The sequence below is a fragment of the Peromyscus eremicus genome, chromosome 9 (genome assembly GCF_949786415.1).
Source record: "Peromyscus eremicus chromosome 9, PerEre_H2_v1, whole genome shotgun sequence".
Lineage (NCBI taxonomy): Eukaryota > Metazoa > Chordata > Mammalia > Rodentia > Cricetidae > Peromyscus > Peromyscus eremicus.
Genome location: NC_081425.1, coordinates 21,988,847 through 22,013,160, shown reverse-complemented (window position 1 = coordinate 22,013,160; position 24,314 = coordinate 21,988,847). Strand labels below are relative to the sequence as shown.

The 24,314-nt window shown below is 42.1% G+C and overlaps 1 protein-coding gene across 4 annotated transcripts in view; it reads left to right on the top strand.

The window, feature by feature from the left end:
- The window catches only part of Lmo7 (LIM domain 7), a 207,402-nt gene that overhangs the window by 96,699 nt on the left and 86,389 nt on the right, over positions 1–24,314 (top strand). For all 4 annotated transcript variants that reach the window (XM_059273256.1, XM_059273255.1, XM_059273257.1 and 1 more), the window contains one exon: positions 15,187–15,293. In XM_059273256.1, the coding sequence (XP_059129239.1) occupies positions 15,187–15,293 (107 nt within the window). Of the gene's footprint in view, positions 1–15,186; positions 15,294–24,314 lie in introns of those variants that run through there.

The following is a 24,314-nucleotide window of genomic DNA, read 5'->3' as shown; positions in this document are numbered from 1 at the left end:
TTTTTCTTTTAAAAAATGAAGGAATTGCCACCACATGGTCTCCCAGGGAGAGCAGCAGACCACTAGAGATCTTGGAGGCTGACATCTTTTGAGAGACAGCAACACTGGGCCCACTTCCCCATTGGCAACCCTTACATGGAGCCCTGCAGGAAGGATGGGGTTTCTGGCTTCTGTGATCGCTTGCCATTGTCCAGGCAATGTGCCATTTTATTTATGAGTTTTGTTTTTTGTTTTTTGTTTTTTTTTTGTTTGTTCGTTTGTTTTAAGACAGGGTTTCTCTGTGCAGTTTTGATGCCTGTCCCGGATCTCGCTCTGTAGACCAGGCTGACCTTGAACTCACAGAGATTTGCCTGGCTCTGCCTCCTGAGTGCTGGGATTAAAGGCGTGTGCCACCACTGCCCGGCATTATTTAAAAATATTTTATATATTTATACCCCTAATCTTTCCCTTTGGTGCATCTGCCTTGATTTAATTCTTGCAAGATACATAGTCCTAAGGCCTCAAAATAGCCAAATTGGACAAAAACAGGCTCTGTGGTAGTATCTATAGTTGAATCTTAAATGGTAAGGTGCTGGTAAGTTGCTGGTAAAGAAGTGAGAATGTTTGGATGTATGGAAATTTTAACCAGAATTACTGGTAATTTATTTTAAAGTTTTATACTTGCCCTGCTCATATTTTAAAAATAAAGATGAGATGAAGACATAGGAAACAAATTTATAGATGTCAGGACTCTAAGATGTAGCAAGTGTGCTGGACATCAGGATCAGGAATTAATGGTCTGGTCTGGGCTTGGGCTGACAAGACGGCTCAGTGGGTAAAGACACTTGTCACCAAGGCTGGTGACCTGAGTTTGATTTCTGGGGCCCAGAAAGTTATCCTCTGACCTCACATGCATACTGCATTGCGCGCGCACACACACACACACACACACACACACACACACACAGAGAGAGAGAGAGAGAGAGAGAGAGAGAGAGAGAGAGAGAGAGAGAGAGAATAAAAAAATTAATGCAATTTAAAAAGTTGGTATAGGCTGGATTGTCCTTGTTGCTTACTGTGGCTAGGAAGAAGTGCACTATATTCCAGCTTCTTGCTATTTTTACACTCCAAATTCTCTATCTTTTTTTACTCTTTGATTTTTCTCCCCTCTTCCTCCTGAATAACAAGTGTGGATCTGGCTTGTTACAGAAGTTTGCCTTGCTAGGGAACCACTGCTAGGCACTCCTCACAAGACCTGTGATTTATGGGTCTGAAGAAATCTATCTGTCCTACAAACGTCGTCTGCTGAAGTGTCTCACCCGCAGACTGCCTCTCCTCCTCCAGGGATCTGCTTGCTGAAGAGTCCTCATCTTAGTAATGCACTTCCGTGGCTGAGAGTACAACAGAGAAGGAAGATGATGAGCTCCAGGGCAAGAAATGGAAGACCCAAACCACGTTTTCTCTGACCCAGTTGTGATAGGTTTCACAGACTGTCTTAGTCACTGTTCTCTGGCTGTGAAGAGACACCATGACCAAGACAATTATAAGAGAAAGCATTTGGGGGAATTGTTTACAGTTTCAGAGGGTTATTTTACAATCATCATGGCAGGAAGCAGACATATATCCACTGGACAGACAGACAGAACTCAGACCCTAGCATATGCACACATCTACAGTTCTCTCAATATATCAGTAACTCTCAGACAAAGGCCATCTTGGATAGTACTTGGGAAGACCATTAGTATTTGAGTGCTCTATCTTAGAGTTACTATTGCTGTGATGAAGCACCATGACAAAAGCAACTTGGGGAAGAAAGAGTTTGGCTTACACTTCCATATCACTGTTCATCATTGAAGGAAGTCAGGACAGGAACTCAAACAGGGCAGGAACCTAGAGGTTGGAGCTGATGCTGAGGCCTTGGAAGGATGCTTCTTATTGGCTTGTTCCTCATGGCTTCCTCACAGCCGGCTTTCTTATAGAACCCAGGACTACCAACCCAAGGATGGCACCACCCACAATGGATTTGGCCCTCCCACATCAGTCACTTAGAAAATGCCCTACAGACTTGCCTACAGCCCAATTTTATGGAGGCATTTTCTCAATAGAGGCTTCCTCTTCTCAGATGACTACAGCTTGTATCAAGTGGACATAAAACTTCAGTGTGAGCTTCAGCTGACTTCCTTTCTTCTTCCCTCTCTCTCTCCGTTCCATCCTGTTTTACTGTTTTGTGTTGTGATATTTCTTTGCCTGATTTCCTGATTCTCAATGGGTTTCAGCAACCTCCTTTTCTACAGACAGGATGTCTCTGGCTATCTAGAGATAAGTGTTTGGATACCTTTAGGCTATAGAATCTGTCTAGCTTTAAGAATTGGAAGTAAAAAAGTGCAAAGATATGTGATGAAGTTCATTCTTGTTTTTGCAATTTGGAGACTCTACCTATTAAAAGTCAACTATCAGGTGAAAGGTTATGTTGTAATGTGCTTTGCCAGTGATGATTCCCACCCCCTTTGCCCTGTCCAGCACTATGATCCTTAAGTGTTCATCAGTATTTGTAAGAAAATGTTTTGTATTTGGCCGAATCATGATAATTCAGCTTATCTAGTTTAAGTACAGTTTATATACAAATTAATTAAATGCGCGTTTATAAAAATGATCTAGATGGGCCCAGCTCCAAAAGGATGTTAAACAGGAATAAATGTTAACTATATTTTAGTTGGAAAAAAAGGTCATGGGAACCAAGAATGATTTTATTTGGTTTATGAGCTTAATTTATATTTTAAGACTTTATGACACTGTCAGATTTATAGTTTAGATTTTCCTATATCCACTTTATTTTTCTTCTAAATTTGACCAGCCATATTTTATGCATTTTCCTATGAAATGTGAATGAAGGTCCCTGGGTATTGCTAAAGCATATGATGACAATGAACAGTATTTCCAATGCCAATAGAAGAAAGATGCTAAGCCTGTAACAGGTGAGGTTCAGGTGACTTCCTTCACTGCCCACTTATCATATGCTGAGATGCTGCACATTGTGTAATCACATTATAACCTCTTTCTCCCTACGCTCTAAGTAGTAGCTCACCAACCTTCTTTTATGAGTAAGCATTATTAACTAGTCTTTGGCAAATCTTGAGCACTGTGAAGTTCAGCTTTGTGTTATGGAGGCTTTTATCCTAGTAAGGGAGGACCTAGCCCATAGGACCTGCCTTAAAGGAGGCTTAGACATTGCTGTAGTTTGTAGTCTCAATGGTGGCTTGCATTATAAACCATGGAAACTGGCCAAGGAGCATTTAGATGGGACTGAGGTTGCTAATCTACTGATTTTAAGATAGGTGGTCAATGTGGGCCCAATGCACTCACAAGCCTGTGTGTAGAGGAAGAGGGCTGAGGATACACTGATAATTCATCTGAGGCAACTCATTTTGAAGATGGAAGGACAGGAGAGTGAGCCAAGGTGTCGGCAGCCATTAGAAGAATGGAATGTAAAGTTTCTCTTAGAATGCAGAAACTTAACTGGTGGACACCTGGATTTCAGCCCAGTGAGAACTTAGATCAGTGATTCTCAACCTGTGAGTCGTGACCCCTTAGGGGCTGAATGAACCTTTCACAGGGGTCACATATCAGATATCTTGCATATTCAATATGTACATTATAATTCATAACAGTAGCAAAATTGCAGTTATGAAGTAGCAGAGAAAATGATTTTATGGTTGGGGGTCACCACACAATGAGGAATTGTATTAAAGGGTCACAGCATTAGGAAGGTTGAGAACCACTGACCTGGATGGATGACTTGGGGACCTGAGGCAATAAAGCTGTGTTGCAGGAATCTTATTGAAGCATTAGGAAGCTATTACAGGGGGTGAAGTGTATCTATCTGACTTACACTGCCATACTTGACCAGCCCCACAGGATAATTTAGGACCTTGGATGGGACTGGTGACCTTGGATGCCTACTTTTCCGCTGTATAAATACAGACAATGAGACTTTGTAGTTTTTTTTTTTTAAATGAGAATTTGAGTAGGATAATATTTGTAAAGTGCTTCAGTATGCTACCTGACAAAAAGTAAAAACTCAGTACGAGGAAAAAAGTTGCCAGTTGAAGGACCAGTTAAAATAATACAAGAACTGAAAATGCCACTCAGGGGACAAGGGACATTTAAAGCGATAATGTGACCTTGGGGGAGAGCTTATGGGGTCTTGGAGGATGGACTGCTGTTCAGTTAGCTGAGACTTGTGTTAGGAATGGAGAAAGAAGATATACCGTGCACTAAGTAGGTGGATTTTGGAGCAGGGTTTTACCATTAGGAGCACCTAGACTTTGGAATGACTAAAGGGAGTGAGCCTGGAGAGGCAGCAAGTCCTGGAACTGGAAAAGTTTGAGTCAGGGCTGATGATCTGGGCTCCCTGAGTGTATGGGGTGGAGGTGGACAGTGTCCCGGCCCAAGGAAGTGCTCCCTCCCAGCTGGTTCTCAAGCGTTGCCAGGCAATTTGGCAATTTCCCTTCCTTAAATTAGCTTCATAAAAGCTCTTTTTTTTTTCATTGTTATGATGCACTTTTGAAAGCAGCTACATGCTGTACTGTGGAGTACAGAATCCTTTAGCATTTCAGCCTTTTTTTTTTCTTCATTGTTATGATGCACGTTTGAAAGCAGCTAAATGCTGTACTGTGGAGCACAGAATCCTTTAGCATTTCAGCCTTTTTTTTTTTTTTTTTTTTTTTTAAGCAGGTGAGTTTTAGAATGACATCACTTTTGACGTAAAGTGTAATTTGAATAATGTGCAAAATGCTCCCCTTTCTCCTTCTGTGATCGGACAAAGCCTGTTACTGCTTTTGGGTAAGCCCAGTGTCTCCCAGGTTAGTTAAACACGTGGGCAAACAGCCTTTACCAGAGCGCTCAGTCCTTTCCCCCTGCCTTTCTGCTGCCCTGAATTGCCAGCTCTCAGCTCTGCCGCTCTTACTGTGGTGGTTTTTGCTCCTGCTCTGCCAAGCAGTGCTGGCATAAACTCGGTTGCCACACTGCTGGCAGTGCAGCCGTGGATAATCTTCTGGTCCCTCTGTGTCTCTTGGCAGTTCCTCTACCCTCTGGCTGGTCTCTATTCCTGTTCTCTTGTGGCACAAAACTTAACTGCTGCCCTTGCCCTCAGCTCCTTGGCTCTGAGCAATGACCAAGCTCTTTTCTTTGAGAACCAAGAAAACTTAAAAGACAAAATGAAGCAGGGTATAATGATGTGCACCTGTAACCCCAGGCCTCAGGAAGTTGAGGCAGGAGGATCTTAAATTTGAGCCCTATCTGGGCGATATAGTGAGATCCTATCTCAAACAGATTAACAGAAAAGGGTTAAGACTAACTACTTTCTTTCCTTATAAGTAAAATGTAAAACCTGGACTGATGAATATCTACATATACATGATATTCCTAAAATGTGTATGTACTTGTTGATAACTGCGTTTACTGTATTTGTTATTATCTAAACAACATAAACTATAAGGTTGAGGGTGCTTTTACCTCAAAATAAATTCAAAAGCTAAGATTAGCTGAACACGATGCACTTAGAAAGCTGAGGCAGGAGAACTGACGTGAGTTCAAGGCCAGCCTAGACTGTCTAGTGAATTTGAGGTAAGTGAGATCCTCTTTCAAAATTTCCTCAAAAGCAGCCAGGACTAGCTGATCAAACTGTTACCCAACTTCTTTCTTAATGGGATATATATATAGTTAAAGAACAAATTTGAATACATTTTGGTCACCCCCTACTTAGTGGTTGCTTAAAAAGAAATTTGATCACTTGTTTATATGCCATGAAAGTAGAATTCCAACACTTTGGAGGAATAGTATAATATGGACTCCAGCATCTCTCTCTAGGGATTTCAGTGCACAGTGAAGAACACTGAATTCTATTTGATATTGCTTTTCTCTCTTTGCCTCTCAAGACTGAAGACTTCTGGGGAATATTCCTCTAACATGGGCTGTGCTTGAGAAAGTCTAGAATGAAACCCAAGTTTCCATGTGTCTACCAGGTTCCTGGGCATAGGCAGTGACAATGTTTTGTGACCTTGCTTTATGGCAAGCAGCTAGGCTGCCGTTTCTCTGCTTCACTGTGTATCAACTTTATCTGCATGGCTCCTCTGTGTTTGCATGGGACCGGCTGGTGACTGGTGTCTGCAAACAGTCAACTGGTGTCCAGTCAACAGATGACTTCAGCTGGATGCCTCTGCTTCAAAGGATGCCTACCTCTACATCACTGTGAACATTTTGAGACTTCAAGGCTGCATCAAAATAAGAAAGAAATTGGGATTTCTAAATCACTGGGCCTAAGTGATATACTCTAAGTAATACATGTCATGTACTCTCCTGCATTTTAAAAGTTTTGTTTGCAGTTACACTTGCCCCCTTCTGCTACATCTAAAGCTACAAAAAGAGTCTTGATTGACTGGGAAGTAGGACTTCTGAGTGGTATCTTCTAGGAGCTTTGGAGCTGCTAAGAGCTACTCTTAAGGCAGATCCCTAAGCACAGCTTCAGTCACTTTCGTAATTGCTTGGGACTTTGAGCTTAGTCATCTGTGATGAATCCCTTTATTAGCCTTGTCTCTATAAAAACTTATTTCAGACAGACATGTCTTGACCTTATCTACTCAGGAAATATTGACAGAAAGGGGTCCAAGTGGCGGACTGCAATGACCAGACGTTTGTTTGCATGTCTAGTTTTATACTCAGGAGGAACTGGGATGTGGAGATTTCTGTGATGTGTGTATTCTCTCTGCCCTTTGGAAGTCAACACAGTTAATATTTATCACTGAAGATTTGTTATTTATTTTTGATCCTTCAAGTAATAATGAAAATGACTTAGGAGCCAGTACAAGCCTAGGTGGTGTAGTTTTAATGAGGATATAGACTTTTGATAATGAACAATTTGATGTGTAATGGAAAATAAATTTGGAACATAGTATCATTCATGTAAGTTAGACTATATGCAACATTTTAAAACGTATAAATATTTGTGTGTTTGTGTGTGTACATGTGCATGTACAGGTCAGAGGTCAACCCTGAGTGTTCCCCTGGGAGCCACTCACCTTTAAAATTTATTATTAGTTGTATGTATGCCTGTATGATGTATGTGTGTGGGTACGCACATGCCGTGGCATGCATGAGGAGGTCAGAAGACAGCTTTGTGAAGTCAATTCTCTCCTACCTCTTTTAGTGGGCTTGAAGGATCAAACTCAGGTCACCAGTCTTGCATGGCGAGTGCTCGTAGCCAGGGAACCATCTCACAGGTTCTGTCCACCTTGATTTTTGAGACGGGCTTTCTCATTGGCTTCTGTTCCCTGAGCAGATGGACTGCTCAGTCATCAAGGTCCAGGCTTTCCAGTGACTGAACTACCAGTGTGCACCACCAAGTCCAGCATGGTTAAGTGCGTCCTTGGGATCAGACTCTGGTCTTCCTACTTGCATGGCGAGCACTTTATCAACGTTGCTTTTCCCCAGACACACAACATTTTAAAAAGAACATTACAGTTTTAAACACATTGGAGAGGGTACGTCTTAGAAATAATTTGTTGAGAAGAGATTCATGTAACATAAATTTCCAAGTTAATCATTTAGTGGTATTTATAGTAACTCGTCATCACTGAGCATTTCAGGACTTCAAAGTAAAACCTCTTGGTCATTAAGTAGTCTCTCCTTGTCTCCTCCTTCAGCCCCTGGCAACCACCAGCCTGCATTCTGTCTCTAGGGGTATAGCCATCTTGGATGCTTCATTTAAATGGCACGTGTGACCTTTGAGTACTGGCCTATCTCACTTAGCATTATGGTTTGGAAGCTCACCTAACCTGTAGAGCGTGTTTGTATTTTGTGGCTTTTTTTTATGGGTGAGCAACAATCTTGAATGCTGACATTGCATGTTAATGGACATGTGAACTGTGTCTGCATCTGTGTGTTGTTCAGAGTTTGGCTATTAGTGTGCATGCTTGTGGACTTGGCTGAGCATCTCCTTGGTTCTCAGGGATATACTCCAGAGGGGAAGGCATGGAGGTGGGTGTGGCATTGGGCAGAGGAAGAAAACAGTGAAGTCACAAAAGGACAGAGTCCTTGTATAGATGAATGAGAGCTTACTAAAACCGGTGTGGCTTATTTAGGTCCCTGACATTCATCCCATTGATGTCTATCTCTGGTAAAAGGACAAGAAAACGTGCTAAAGTAATACAAGAATGTCACTCGTTAAATGTTTCTACAAGGCAACTGGCTTGACGGGCTCAAAGGGGGACCTTAGCACAGACTCGCCTCACCTCTGGCCTGGGTTTGAACGTTCGTCAGCTTTATGCTACTCTCATACTCCCTGTTCAGGATTTATAATGATGACAGAGCCCAGATGATTAAGACATGTGCTTGTTTAAAACTGGACATTAATGGGACGAGGTGGGACACAATTTGCATTTGGATATAACTGGATGTGAGAGCTGTTTCCTGCCCACCCTCTCCCCCCTCCAGAGAGTGAGCATCCTAAGGGGTGGGGTACAGTGGTAGCTTTAGGAGGAGGGGCAGGTGACTTGACCAGAAGGCTGTCAGGTGAGTGAAAGGTCTCCCGGATTTGGGGAATCTTTGCCAGGTGCAGTCTCTTTGTCCTTCATTTACTTCTTGGTCCCCAGACTTTATGGTCACTAAAGGTATTTCATTGTCAAATTCTTGGAGTACTTTGCCTTCCTCATGATTGTTGCTCACTGTAGCTCCCTACGTTCCCTTCTGGAAACTTCTCTTTCCTCATGTTTCATAATACTTTCTTTTAGTCTTATTTCTCTGGGTGCTAGATTTTCTTTCTTGACTTTCTTTAACTGCCCTTTAAAGATACTGTAGTTGATTGGGAATCTACATTCTCTTTCCCCTCTCTCCCTCCCTCTCTCCCCCTCCCCCCCTCCTCCTCCCTCTCTCCCCCTCTACTCCTCCCCCTCCCCCTTCCCTCTCTCTCCTTCCCTTTTTTATTTCCTGTTCTGGAACTCCAATGCAGGGCCTTGTGGTGCGGTCCAAATGCTTTACTACTGAGATACACGCTAGTGTTCTTCATGTTCCATTTTCCCTTTGGAGACGGGATATCACTGTGTAGCCCAGGTTAATCTCCAGCTTGTGGTCTTCCTTTACCAAGAAGGCTCATCTACAACATTGAGTTGAACTATGGCCAGTACCTGCCTGACTTCTTAAACCATATTTTTTGAGCAGCTCTTATTTTTCAGATTGATTTGTTTTTTATGTGTAAAGGCATTTTGCTAGCACGTGTGTGTATGCATGCTCTATGTGCAATGCCCTCAGAAAGTCAGAGGTAGGCATCAGATCACTGAAACTAGAGTTACAGATGGTTGTGAGCTGCCATGTTGGTTCTGAGAACCATACCCAGGTCCTCTGAAAGAGCAGCTAGGGCTCTTTAACCTCTGAGTCATCTCTCCAGCTCTCCTTAAATTATGCTTTAAGATCAACTATTTCTCATGGGCTCTGAAATTGATTTATTACTAGCTGGATATCCTGACAAGGGCATCTGAAGTTCAGTATCTCTATACATTTTTGTGTTCCAAATTAGTGATATTCTGTATCCCTTATTGTGAAACTATCATGATAGCCAGCTTCCAGCGTGATTCTCCCCTTCTGATAAGTCACTCCTGTGTACCGAGGAATTATACAATCAGCTAGGTGGTCAAGTACAGAGTTTTCACTTTTGTAGTGAGAATTCCAGAGTGCTGAAGTCCAGTCTAGAATCTGCTTTCTGATTAGAGCAAAACCTCAGGAGAGAGAAGGGGAAGAATGGAGTTAGAAACACCAAGCACACAGGCATCACTGGTGTTGACAACAGTCCAGAATCTTGAGTCAGTAAATGTTGGTAGAATTGAGAAATAGTTTTCAGGCCCAGGTTAAATTCAGATCATTGGCAGGAAAACAGGGCTAATGATGAAGTTGAGGGTGTGGCTATAAAATCCTTTGAGTTCCTAGAAAGATGTAAGACAGTGCCTAGAACTGTCCAGGCCAGCAGCCGGGTGTCTAAGGTGCTGCAGGGTATCATCCCTCCGTCTTTGGAGGAGACTGAGGTAGAGACGGCTTCTCTTGACATCCACAGGAGGGGCTGTCTGCAAAGGTACTGAAGCCTAGTCAGCTTCGAAGCAGAGCTGCCTTACCTGTGAGAGAAGGGTGTTTATGGAAGCATGGCCAGCCTTCACCAAAAGCCCCAGACTCTTTAATTACCCCAAATGTCTACAGGCAGGATGGGAAACCGACTGAGGGACCTACACAGCGGCTCCCAATAGGCTGCTTTGCAAGGAAAAAGGAAAACTGTGAAGACGGTTCCTGACTTTGGGTCCTAACAGACAAACTTCCCGCATTTCTGGGGACCGGTGGCTCTTCTGTGCCTTTACTTTCTCCACACTTGGACCTGGAGAGTGCTTGTGCTTCCTGTGTTTCCCCACCAACTCAAGTCTCCTACTCTTCTGTTGTGTTTGCCTATATTTATCCCCATAGCAACACTGTAAACAAAAAGGAGCTATCCAGATACCATTAGGGGTTATCATTTTTTTGTTTGTTTTTGAGATGTCACCTTTGGCCCTGAAAGTATAGGTATTACATGTATTTAAAGCAGGCTTTCAGGATGAGAAGAGCGGTAACTTCCTTTTCATTCAGAGGCAGTTGGGTTGAGAGGAGCTGTACTCAACGGCTCTACTTCAGGATGGAACTTGCCCAACCTCATGCACAAGTGGAGCTGACTTTGATATTCCACTTTTTGATCTCACTTTGATAAGCGATAAGAATTTTGGGGTTATGGTCCAGTGGGAGGGCTCAGTGTGTGTGTGTGTGCTGGATAGTTTTTTGTTAACTAAACGTAAGCTAAAGTTATCTGAGAGGTGGGAACCTAGATTAAGAAAATGCCTCCATAAAATTGGGTTGTAGGAAAGCCTGTAGGGAATTTTCTTAGTGATTGATGGTGTTGATAGTGGTGGGGTGGTGTTGACCCTGGGCTGGTAGTCATGGGTCTAATAAAAAAGCAGGCTGAGCAAGCCATGAGGAGCAAGCCAATAAGCAGCACCCCTCTGAGGCCTCTGCTTCAGTTGCTGCCTCTAGGTTCCCACCTTGTTTGATTGAGTTCCTGTCCTGACTTCCTTCAGTGATAGACTACAACATGGGAATGTAAGCCAAACAAATTCTTTTCTCCCCAACTTTCTGTAGTCATAGAGTTTCACCACAGCAATAGCAACTCTAACTAAGACGGTGGGTAAAGGCATCTGCCACACAAAGCCGGCAACCTGAGTGCGATTCTTAGAACCCACGGTAGAATGAGAATTTCGCCACCTGAAAGTTGTTCTCTGGCCTTTACATGTGTGTTGTGGCATGCATGCATCCATACTAGCATATAAACATCATGCACACACCCCAACGCACACACACACACAAATACATATACTAAACAAATATGTTAATAAACAGAATTTCTGAGGCCTTGGGAGAGAGAGTGAATTTTTTTACATGAGTGCAGTGTAAATCACTAGTGTCCAGACAATGAAGTATTGGAGCCAATGTTCTAGCGTGGCCTGATGATCCTCATATGTTGTTTATGTCCTTGTGTAGTCTTGACTGAACAGGGCTGGTCTCTGGAACTGTTGAATCTTATAGAAATGATGGGACAAAACTTTAAAAGCCAGGAAGTGCAGCTTCCGTTTGCTCCTCTCACATCATTGGCTCTATCGGGCAGTCCTATGGAATCATCTATTTGCCAACACATGAGTGAGTCATCTTGTGAATACCGCAAAACCAGGAGAGCCTTTAGATGACTGCAGACTGGGCTGACTTCTCACTTATAGCTGGATGAGGGGTCCTCCATGTCAGAACCACCTAGTCCAGGCTATCCCACATTCCAGATTCTACAAAATTACCAGAAGCCACTGTCTTAGGATCTTTTATTTTGCAGCATTGTATAACTATTAGAAGTCCTGCAATCAACCGATACAAACTGGAGAACTTTTGTAGCTCTTTCTGGCATTTTTATCCTAGTGTCTTAGTAAGTATCACTTTCCTGATGATCAATCAGAGGTGGAGAGGGGGCTTCAGAGAGTATGAAAATCTCAAGATGACTTTTTCTGTAATGTTTTCCTTCCTTCGTCCCCATACAAACACTGTAAATGAGAAGGAGCTACTTAGATATGTTAGAGCTTATCATTATTAATTATTATTATTATTTTGGTTTGTTTTGAGAAGTTACCGCTGGCACTGAAGGTGTATGGATCATCATCGTGTATGTTTAAAGCAGGCTCATTTGGACAGGAAGTCTTTTCTAACGATTGGGCTATGGAATATTTGAGAGATTGGGGGTTTGGGCACCGTTCTTCTTGTGGAGAGAATTGCCCGCCGTTGTAATGGGTTGCAGATCTGTATGCCACTCACTGCATGGATAAGAAACATGGGGCCAGAAAGCATAACTAATCTTTCTAAAGCCAGTCCTGGCTCCCAGGCCAATTAGATGAGGTTGATTTCCATTTGTGCTTTGTTGTTATTATTGTTTTATTTTTGCACCCCTCCTCCCGCCCCACTCCTTTTTTGGTAGTTTCAAGTGAAAATAATTCCATCCAGTGAAGGCTAAATGCTTTCTTTTTATTATGCTGAGCTGGGTGTGGCTGCTTGATGTTGGAACAGACATGAAAATTTTATTTTATAATTTTGTATATCCCCTGAGGCAATGCTCTGCCTGGATCCTTTGAAACTGCAGGAAATAAATTACCAGTGGGCTCCAGTCCAAGATGCGATGATGTAGGTTACAATTCTGATTGGAGTAGGACCCATGCCCAGTGCATAGGCCATGTGTGAATTTATATAGAAGGTTTTCCTGCTTTAAAACCGAGTACCACTAAGCTTTTAAAATGGCGTTCTGCTTTGTGGCTGGTAAAAAGGCTTTTATTCAAGAGTAGGATGTAATCGCAACACTTGGGTGTTTCCTTGAACTTTGTTCCTGGTGGAGTATGGCCACTTTCGGTTTGAAGTGGTTTCTCTCTAAATCCTTAGATGGGTTTTGAGGAATCTTTGGCCTCTCCCTTACCGGCTCGTACATTTTGTTCACCAGGTGAGTACCATTATGTTTTTGTAAAATATGCTGGTGGTTTTTGCTCTCAGTTCCTTAAGATTATTCTATGTTTGATTTCGTTTCAGTACTTTATTATTTATTTGTCTGTGGTTCCAGGCACCCTGTGGGGGCCTTGTGTCTGCTAGGCAAGCATTCTTCTACTGTCCTATATTCTCAGCTGATAGTTCCTGTGACTTTAAGCATTCAGAGCCAAGTTAGGCAGATATGAAGATGCTTAATAGTTTATTTTGCCCTTTTTAGGTGAGATTTGCTTCCTGTCGGGTGTGGGATGTTGGCCTAATGATTCATTTTTGTTGTCTGCTCTTCTGAGAGTAGGCGTTATTAAAATGGTTAGCTTGTGTTTTCAAATAATTACGGATAGTATAGCATTTAGAAACTGTAAGCTTAACAGTGAAATTATCATTGTGTTCCTACTAGAATTTTGGTAGTAAGTTATACACGTGTGTGTGTGTGTGTGTGTGTGTGTGTGTGTGTGTGTGTGTGTGTACATGGTTGTACGTGTTCATGTATGCATGGATGTGTATATATGTGAACACATGTATATGGAGGTCAGAGGTCAGTTTTGGGTGTCTTCCTCAGTTTCTCTCCACTCTATTACCCCCCTTTCCTACATAAAATCAATTTAAAATTAAGTGATCTGTTTAGGTGGCTCAATTTTTTTTTTTTTTTTACTTAGAAATTTCTGAAATCTTTGGGGCCAACTTTATTTCAAATGATACAAACATTTCAGTTCCTAGTCATCCTAGTCACACTGCCGTTTGCTGAGACATCCTGGAACAGCCTCCCACATCCACAAATAGTTTGTTGTTGTTGTTGATTGTTAGTGTCTCTGCCTTCCTTGCCAGTCAACGCGGTCTTTCTCGGGTCACACTTTCCCTTGCACTCTTCTGAAGTCCCCTTATTCTCCCAGGAACCTAAGTGGCTGAGTTGGCCTGCTCTCCTCTTTTTTTTTTTTCCTGATCTTCTCAATTATCCTGGCTTTGCTGCCTGTGCGTAGGAAGTCCTGCCTTCTCCAAGCGGCAGATTGTCTTCTGGTCTGTGGAGGGAGGGATGTGGGTGTGGCTGCAGGGAGGCCCACACCACAGCGGTGGTGTTGCCAGTCAACCTAAGTGGACAAGCGTGTGCTAGCATGCAAGCGAGACATTCCCCTGCCCACAACCCCAGCAAAGCAAAAGTAAAGAGTCCACATGGAGTCACCAGGAACTCAGCCACACAAAGTACTTTTCTTTTTCAAGAGCAGTAAAGGGTGATGCCAAAGCTAATCCTAGTAACCAATATGTGTGGCTGCGAGGCAGAGCTCTGAAAATAGAATATATCGTGGTCTCGCAGCAGCTTAGCATAATGGCAAGCATTGGTTTGTGAATCAAGGATTGGGGTTTTGAAATTAGATAGGAGGGCAGGCTTGGAGGTGGGGGATAGGTTTTCAGTTTTTTTTTTTTTTGGAGGCAGCTCTTCAGACAGGTGCAGGGAATGAGTAATATGCCACTCCCCAGTGGTACGGTTCAGCCAATAAGCACCAGGCTTCTCCTGGGCCCTATAGCATGGTCTCTGCGCCTGTCACGAGCTGGCTCAGCAACCAAACCCAGATTCCAGGTGTGGTATTCCACAGCCATTCTGTAATTTGTAATCATAGAAACAAAATGTTCCTCCTCTTATTTCTTCCCTGCCAACAGTTTCTGGGTGGGTGAATGTCAGTAGCTGGAGTTATTTTTAAAGAGGTGAAGCTTGCCGTGCGAAGCTGGGAAGAGGGCGTTTGTTTGCAGAGCAGAGCTGACATCAAAGTGTAGATTACTGCTCACTGGCTAGGCGCTTGTCCTATAACAGGTAATGTTTAACGTGCCAGTCACAAAGATCACAGAAACAGTGTATGCTCGGCCAGAGATACAGCACTTTTTATGCTCTGGAAGACTGAAAGGCTATACGTGTCCACAGACTTTTTTTTTTTTTTTTCTCTCTCAAATACACTTATGCGCTGTTCTTGCCACCGCCTCTTTGGCTGACTATAATTGGACTTTGAAGCTGGGAAGTTGTATCATAAAAATTGGTAACCTTTGTCTGAGAGCAAGCTCAGCTAAACAATCACTTTCCAATTCTTTTCACAGGATAATATAAACGTTTTTTTGAAAGCTTGTGAACAGATTGGATTGAAAGAAGCCCAGCTTTTTCATCCCGGGGATCTACAGGATTTATCAAACCGAGTCACTGTCAAGTAAGTTCCACTAGTGTGTTTTACGTGTGTAATATGCCACAGATAAATGTAATAAATAGGTATATATTTTTTAAACTGAAGGCTTGCAGCTTAATTGAAAATAATTGCCGAGAGATTTTTGCGATTACAGAACGATCTTTCCTCTCTCTGTCTCATTCCAAAATAGACTCTTTAAAAAATGGCTTGGGGACTGAGAGCGTGAAGCCAGCTGTAACTGATACTGTGTCATGATCTTGTTGTAAATCTCTGTACTGACCAGAGTGGCGGTTTGTATTGTAATATTTTCCAGCATGATAGTGTTTGGTTGCTAATGGTGAGGATATTCATTATAATTATGAAGTGAATTTAGTGGCTATTACTATAATTTAAGGTAAAAAATAATCAGTTTGAAGTAGTTTTTAAGTAGTTGGAAACAGGACATGATTGTTAACAGAAAAATGACAAGAAACAACCAGTAAAAGCCACTTGTTAATGTTTGGAAGGATTACCTGCCTTAGGACCAAAGACCTCACTGATTGTGGTTGCTTTTAAAATAACGAACCTTTCCCCACTGTTTTAATACTTTGGACGAGAAGGTAAAAGTGGATGTGAACACACATCTGCGGCTACTCTGTTGGAGTTTATGTGGGCAGTAGTGCTCATGTGTGAGTGAATGGTTTCAGGAACGTGGTTTTAAGCTGTGACAAGATATATTTTTTTCCTACACATCTAATTTGCATCCAGGAAATCACTAACACAATTGTGTCACCAGGAGAATGTGACATGGAAGTTATATAATTTTGAAATAATGCTTACCTCCTTATCCGGCTCTTGGACTTAATTAACATTTTTCCAAGTGAGGAAATGCTTTTGTTCTATCTGTAGAAATAGTGAAAATGGAAAACTGCGTCTATGCTTTAGATAAAGGTTATGCACTTAATTCTCGGTATTGAAACTTTAGTCATTAGTAAAATCAACTATCAAATCTTAATCAGGGCCATTGTTTTATGAAGAAAAACAATGCCACAGGTATTTCCAGTAGTCCGCATTGTCTCCTAGCAGTCTAACCTAAAATCCCAAGCAGCAGGGGATGCTTTAAAATCGGACAGTAAATATTTCAGAGGAACAACCTGTCCCACACCGACTCACCTCTCTGTAGCGTGTTTTCCCAACTCCACAGCAGTGATATGTACCTGGAAGGGGAGTCTGTCCATTTCCGTTGAATTGAAACAAAGCTCAAATCCTAAGTTTTGCTGCTGAAAATGCTTACTTCTGCCATATACAAGATCCTTTTAACTTCCATTCAAAAGTGCATTTGTTTAATTTCCTTTCCTAAGACCTATCTGGGCAAAGAAACTTTAGTCTTCACACTGTCCTTTCCCTTAAGCTGGTGATACGTATTAAGGCCAAGCGAGTTCCTCTCTACAATCATATGGCTTTAAACTTCGGCAGCCTATGCGTGAGAACTAGGCGAAACATGTTTGTGGGCCCCTAATTTTGAGGGTGTTGCATGTAGGGCTTGCCCGGAGCCGCTTTCAGGAGTGGTTGGGTCTAAACGGTTGACAAGAAATCAGTTTCTGGGCTCAGCCTTCAGTGAAATTTACTTACTGACAAAGTGAAACTGGGCTTGTGCGAGGCTGGCAGAAAACCTGTTGGAGTGGAAACCACGAGCCTGTCATAGCAAGGTGTGCCTCGGTCAGGGTGAGAGCCCTAGCTACAGCTCTGAATCTGCTGCTGGAGAACTTTCCGTGCTTGTGTCTCGCCGGGCCATAAAGGGTGAGCTCTGGGTCTACTGTAGTGGGAGGCTCAGGCCCTCCCGGAAAAGACTGAAGATCACTGGCAAATGACCTCCCTTGTGCTTTGAGAAGGAACTTTTCTTTAAAGGAAGGCAAATCAAGAGAAGTGTGGTTGCTAGTTTTGGTTGTTATGTAACGTGCAGATTCCTGTAGGTCAACTCTTGTCCTATCATTATTGTAGATTAAAGGACTTGGCATCGATTAGATCAGTGGTTCTCTTGTGGAGGCAGTTTTTCCCCCCTGGGGACATTTGGCAATGTGTGGAGACATTTTTGATTGTCATAGTTGGTGTGGGGTGCTACAGGCATCTATTGAGTAGGCCACGGTGATACTGAGTGCCCCATAACCCATAGGACAGACTCAACGAGGGAGGGTCTTCCTATTCCAGCAGGAATACTGCTGGGGTTCAGAAATTCCGATGTAGACATAGAAGTCCCTCTTTGCCAGCAAAATAGCCACAGGGAAATGAAAGACTCTGATGGGACAGACTTGTGACACTACTATGATGTCACTTCATGTTTACTGTCGTCGAATAACTGCATTTCTGTGATAGTATGTTTATTTCAATGGCAAGGCTCATTGTGATTTGTCTGAGAGTGTGAAGTGCGTAGTACTCTTGAGATTGTTGTGCTCATCTGTAGACATTCAATTTAGCAAAACTGTAGTAAGCCATTTGATTATTTTAAGTGTGCTGCCTTTATTGAACCATTCAGGTCACATCTAATTGCTTACAGACCTATGCTGGCCTTGGCTTCTCATGCAAGGTAGCCATGGTATACCAAGAGAAAAGAGGAGCAGTTAATATACTCTGTGTTGTGGAGCAGGAGGCGTTTTTGTTGGTGGGTGGAGGAGACACGTACACTGGGCACATTGAGTGTGGGAGAATTGAGTGTTTGAAAGTGAGCAGAGAGAACAGAAGCAGTTAAAGAGCTGGTGGCAGTGACTGACTGCAGGAACCCACATCCTGGATTGTGTCCATTGTTTTTAGTAACTTGTGACTTCAAATTCAATTCGCCACAAATGTCCACCAATGAAACAGAACTAGAGTACTCTTTCTGCCTCCGTAATTGTATACCGTTACATATGATCTAGTTTCCTCGGGTTTTTTGCTTTGCAGGGAGAACTAGTTTGAAGTTTTTCAAGTACATTTGAAGGATTCTATTCATTTTGGTACTGGGTCTTACTCATACATCAGTAGGATCCATTTATAGTTTTTCTTCAAAAGGGTTAATAAATAAACAGGATTCAGTCTCCATGAATGACAGGTAGAGAACTAACTCAATATGTGACCATGAAACTTAGCTCATATCATTTTAACATTTTAACCAGTTTACTGAGTATCCACACTGAACTGAACATACATAATCCATGGGGAATGAGTGATGAGGCACCCCCTACCCAGTGACCACAGAGGCATGCTACAGCACACTGGGAACTCCCCACACCAAGGGCCAAGATCTTTGTGATGGTATCTGGTCAGAAAGAGAGGCACAGAGTGACTGATTCTATCAGAAATTAACTCATCAGAGAAGAGTCCTAGATTTTTCTTACAGGACTTGGAGTTGGTAGCAAGCTGGGCTGAACATTTAAAAGTTTTAACAGTATATGTTTAACAATTTCTGATTTATAAGCTAAAGCATATTTAAAACATTGCTTAAAACAACTTTTTCTTTGTGTGAGTACATGTGTGTATGTGTGGAGTGTGTGTGTGTGTGTGTGTGTGGAGTGTGTGTGTGTGTGTGTGTGTGTGTGTATGTAGTGTATGCCTGCGTGTGCACAGGTACACTCACTCATGTGTGCACATGTGGAGGCCAGAGGTTGATATTGGTGTCTTCTATCAGTTTTCACTTGCGTTTTTGAGACACGGTCTTCTACTGCCCTGAAACTTGCCAAGTAGGCTAGTCTGGGTGGCCAGCGAGGCCCCAGCCCCTGCCCATCTCCTCACCGAGTGCTTCAGTTACAAGCATGTGGCCCTGCGCCAGGCTTCTGAGGGCATGCTCGGGATCCTAACTCAGGCCCTCACGATTTGCCCAGAATTTACTTTGCCTACTGAGCCATCTCCCCAGCCCATTCCAAACAATTTCTCTCAAACATTTGAAGTTGCAGATTTGAACAGACTGTAAACATGTTTGTTCCCTCCACCCCCTCTGCATTCCAATCTAGATTTTAACACTTCTTCAGATGCATTCTGTTCATAACATAATTACAGAATGACAGTGCTTTTGAACACAATATTTCTGTCACGAAAAGAAATTATTTTCTACTATGGGCTTAGTGCCGCATTTCTTAGGTTAGTAAACACTTTAAGTATAAAATATAACTTTAAATAATGTTGTTCTCTGCGTTTTTCTTATGTATTACTTTAAGAGTGCTGGAATCAAGATTTTTTTTTTCCATTTTTAAACACTTGCTAGCTGCCAAAGGAAGGATGGTTAGGAGTAAAATTAGTGTTAATATTGTTCCATTGTGAAAATAATGGAAAGCTCAAAATGACATTTCAGGTGTGCGGGTCTCTGGCTTCAGAAGCCAGCTTGATTTTTGTCACAGCACTGTGAAGTCATTCAGGTTCCCAGCTGGGACTGTGTTTGGAAGTCTGTCAAATGGAGCCTGAGTGTGTTTGTGTGTATATGTGTTTATCTGTAGTTTTTTCATGTAGGTAAAAAGAATTTATTTTGAGTACTTTCTATATTAAGATTATTATTATGCTTGTTTTTTTTTTTAAGTGTTTGTGTCTCTGAGTATATGCCAAGTGTGTGGGTGCTCTCAGAAGCCAGATGAGGGTGTTGGATACCCTAGAGCTGGAGTTACAGGCAGCTGGTTGTGAGCCTTCTCACATGAGTTCTGGGAACCAAGCTTGAGTCCTCTGGGGGAGCAGTGAGTGCTCTTAATCATAGAGCCATTTATCCAGCCCCTATTTTTTTTTTTTTTTTAATTTAAGCCTGGTTTCAGATCTTTCATTGCAAGTTTGTCTTTTAAATGAGCATCTCACCATCTTCATCTTTATTTATTTATTTAAAGTAAGCTTAGCACTACCCAAACTTGGATCTGTCGCTTGAGCGTGGTGACTTCCACCTGTCACTGTGTGTTACTATTTTAAATGTCCCCTTCCTATTGATTCTCAGAAGAGAGGGCAGAAAGGAAGTCCATTGTGCTGTGCCCATCTGCATCTCCTTGCACCATTCTTTGGGGACAGGAACTTCCTGGGAGGGGGACATTAATTCCCCTGGGGGTTCTGAGGCCCCGATGGAGGCCAGCAGGTGAAGCTGGTGCATGGTCTTCCCTGGCAAAGTCCGAGCATCTAAGAGTCCTCGCCTCTGCCAATGGTTGGGGAACATGAGGCAGGTCTGAGGTTAAGTCCAAGCAGAATGCAGCTTTTATTTATCTCTGTTTTTCACCGTTTCTAGTTCTTAATCTACTTCCCAGAATCAAAGGCTTCTGGGTGTCAGCTCTTCCTTAGCTTTCTCTACTTCAAATCTAAAAATGATTCTGCCTGATTCTGCTTTGGCCTGCTGGCTGCGATTTCACACTCCAGTCTGGCCAGGGTCTTTCTCTTCCCAAGCAACCTCACCTGTGTTCATGCTTCAAAGAGTTTCCCTCTGTGGCTGAGCTGATTAGCGGTTGACGTGAGTCAGCCCATGGGAGTCTGACAGTTCATTGCTTGCCCCATCAGATAGCAGGCGTTTCAAAACAAGGCCCAAGGAGACGGGCATCTCTCTGAAAGACATTCATCTGTATCTCAAATCATTATCTGTATGGCCACCTCTGCTCAATGAGTCCCTCTCTAAAAATTACATGCCCAAGCACATCTGTAGTCTCCCAGCTGTTTGTTTAGATATCCATTTCTTTTAGATTTACTTTGTGTGAATGAATGTTTTGCTTGCATTTATGTCTCGGAACCACATGTGCCTGGTGCCCATGGAGTTCAGAAGGAGGTCCTGGATCCCCTGAAATTGGAATTATAGATGGCTGTGAACGTACCTTGTGAGTGTTAGCAACCAAATCCAGATTGTCTGCAAGAACAACAAGCCTTGAGCCAGCTCTCCAGTCCCTCTGCTGATTTTGACAGTGTGAGCTACCAGCATTGAGTCTTGTTTTTCTCTGAGTTGCTTGTTATGTTCTGGCCTGTTTTAACCAATCATCTGTGTGAGGGCAAAAGTATGTTTTGTTTAAGAAGAGCAATTTACTTGTTTATCATAGCAAAAGATTGATACAGAATTTACTGACAGGTACCTATAATCCACAAATACAGTGGGATTTGCTTGACAATTTGACAGATAGTCCCATGAATTTATAGTTCAAATATATTATGTCAAGATAAACCTATAGGAGGCTGGGATGTAAGTCAGTGGGTAGAGTGCTTGTTCAACATCCACAAAATTCTAAGTTCAAATCTCCATAAACTGAGTATGGTCGTGTATGCCTATAATTCCAGGGAGGTGAAGACAGGGGATGTACTAGGTATATCTGTAACCCCAGTATGTGGAAGGTAGAGGTAGAAGGATCAGAAATTTAAGATCATCTTCAGCTACACAGTGAGAACAAGGCTAGCCTGAGCTATCTGAGACCCTGCCCTTCTGATACCTGGCAAAGAGAGAAAAGATAAGAATGCACAATCACTTGAGCTTTTTAATCAAGGAACTCTTCTAACTGGAGGGGACACAGATTTTTCCATTTGGGTTTTCAAAGTTCTTATTCATCTACATATAAACTTTGGCTAAATCACAACACTATTTAAAACAAGGAGCATATATTATTCCTTTTATCTTCTGGAACCTAGTGTAAACATTGATTTGGAAATTGGATTTTAATTATAGTCACTTTCTGGGTACTTCAAAGTCATGCTTCGAAGGTGGGGAGAAGCTCGTTTCTCCATTGTCTTGTCTTCCTCTCTTTGTTCTCATTACACACTCAAGGCTGATCTGGCAAAGCAATCATTGAACTTCTGGTCTCAATTGCCTGTGACCTATCACCGCAGGATAATGATATGCTATATCACAACACTTTTTGAAACCTGTACAGCATCAAAAAGGGGTGTGTTTAATCACTCACTCACAAAGAGGAAACAAAGCCAAGTGGGAACTTTGGACCACAAGTCTTTCAAAGTAGTTGGTGGAAGTTTCAGTAAATTTTTTGATAGTTGTATAAATAATACATATACAATTACATATTTGTAGACAATCACATATTTGCATTTGTGTGTTTACATGAAATATTAGAAACATTTCTATGTGTTTATATTATCATCATGCACTGTTCTCTATCTTGCGAACTCTAAAATAGACACTTAAGAGTTTTGAGGTGGAAGATTGGGTTTACATCCCAGACTGTGGGATGTGAACTTCCCTGTAAAACTTAAAGGCAAGGAGACAGAGTTTGAAAAGCAGACACTTCTGGTGGCGGTAATTTCTTATGACAAGTCATTAGTGTTACTTTAAGAAAACACTTTCCCAACAATTACAGGAAGCCTCATCTCAAAGCTGCTAGCAGACTGGTAAGGAAGCTACCTCTCTGGGTCCATCTGCCAGTCTGCCGCATTAAAGATCAGGTGTCCCCCTCCCCGTCACGCTGACTGTGACAGAATTTTGCAGACTGTGAACACTGAGAAAATTGACCATTCCCTAGATGTGTGTTTGAACTGTTTCCACCAAACCTCTGGTTGAGTTTCGATCTCTTTTCTCTGGGAGCCAGCAAAAAAAAATTCGAGTGAGGAATGTGGCTTGCTGTGGACCAAGCATCTTGGATGATTTTGGTGTCTTCTGAATTGGGCTAATTCCTGTTCTCTGTATTTTGGTGGCAAATGACCTCAGTCAGGTCACGTTTCTTCCTTGTGATGGATTGGAGTCTCTGTAAGCTTAATGCCATGGCACATGGTAATTCTTTGCTTGCTCTGCATCATGTTGTGTGCTAAACTCTGGAACTGGACCATGATGACCCAGGTAACTGTTGTTTGACTGAAATCTAGAAAGTGCTACAGCAGGTGAGGCACCCTGCCTCCTGAGAGTGTTGGGCCGGTTAGAGGAAATCAGCATGCAAGCATGCAAGGACTGGCATTTAGTACATGCTCAATAAATGCTAATATGTTATTGTGAACATTTGAATGATTTAGCCACCTTTTTTTTTGTCCTGCATGTGCCTTAGAGGGAGAAAGTCACTTCTGGCTACTTAGATTGTGCTTATCAGCTGCAAGTCTTTATTTTTCCAAATTTAGGGCATTTGGGACTCAGCCCTTCTTTTTACTGGGAACAGATCTTGACTAGATGCATGTTTTTTTAAAAAATATTTTTATTTTTAATTCTGTGTATAGGTATAGGTATATGCATGTTAGTGTGGATGCCCACAGAAGCCAGAGGTGTGGAGTCTTCTTAGAGCTGCACTTCAGGTGGTCATGAGCCACATGTGGGTGCTAAGAACTGGATTTTGATGCTTTACAAGAACAGCGCATATGCTCTCCCGCCCCCTTAAATAAATAATAAACAAATAATTTATGTTCAATTGGCTTGATAGACTTAATTTTGTTAAAATAAGGAAGCTAGAATGAGAGGATTGCTGTTTGCTTCCACCATGTTACACGCGAGGTTTTTTTTTAAGTCAACTTTGAAGAAATTCATTTTTTCACTGTATTTCCTGAAAATGTCAAGATTTTAATTTTAATTGATTTCTCTAAACAGCTTAACTTCCCCCATTTTAGGGAAGAAATATTTCACAAATTCAGATGACGCCATTAGCAGCACATTCAAACCCAAGCCTTTGCATTACTTAGTGGCTTATTTTTAGCGTTGCCCCCTTCCCTCCCAGTTGTGAAGTGTCATTTCAGTCACAGAGAGGTGGCAGATGAGGTCAGAAGCTGGTATGGGAAAGGATTTTGGAGGACTTAAGTTCTCTTTCCTCATGGAATGAGTTCATGATCTTGACTGAGCTCAAGTGTGAATTGCAAGCCACGTTGCCCACTGAGATCCGGCTGAATTCTCCTCTGGGAGAATGCCACTTTGTCTCATCAAAGTAGAAAGAGCCTTGATTATATTAACTGAGGTATGATGCTTGGTCTTTCCAGTTTTACCTACATACGATGAGAAAATAAAAAAAAGCAAAACCGAACAAACGTAGGGAATGTAGTTTTCTATCAATGTGTTTCTGCTGAGAGTTTTTTTTTTCTTTTTTAAAAGTAGAACCTGGCTATCAAGTATTTAAAAGAATGAACATAGAAATTGTTTGTTGGTTATTGTTTGTTTGCTTCTGGAAAGTTTAG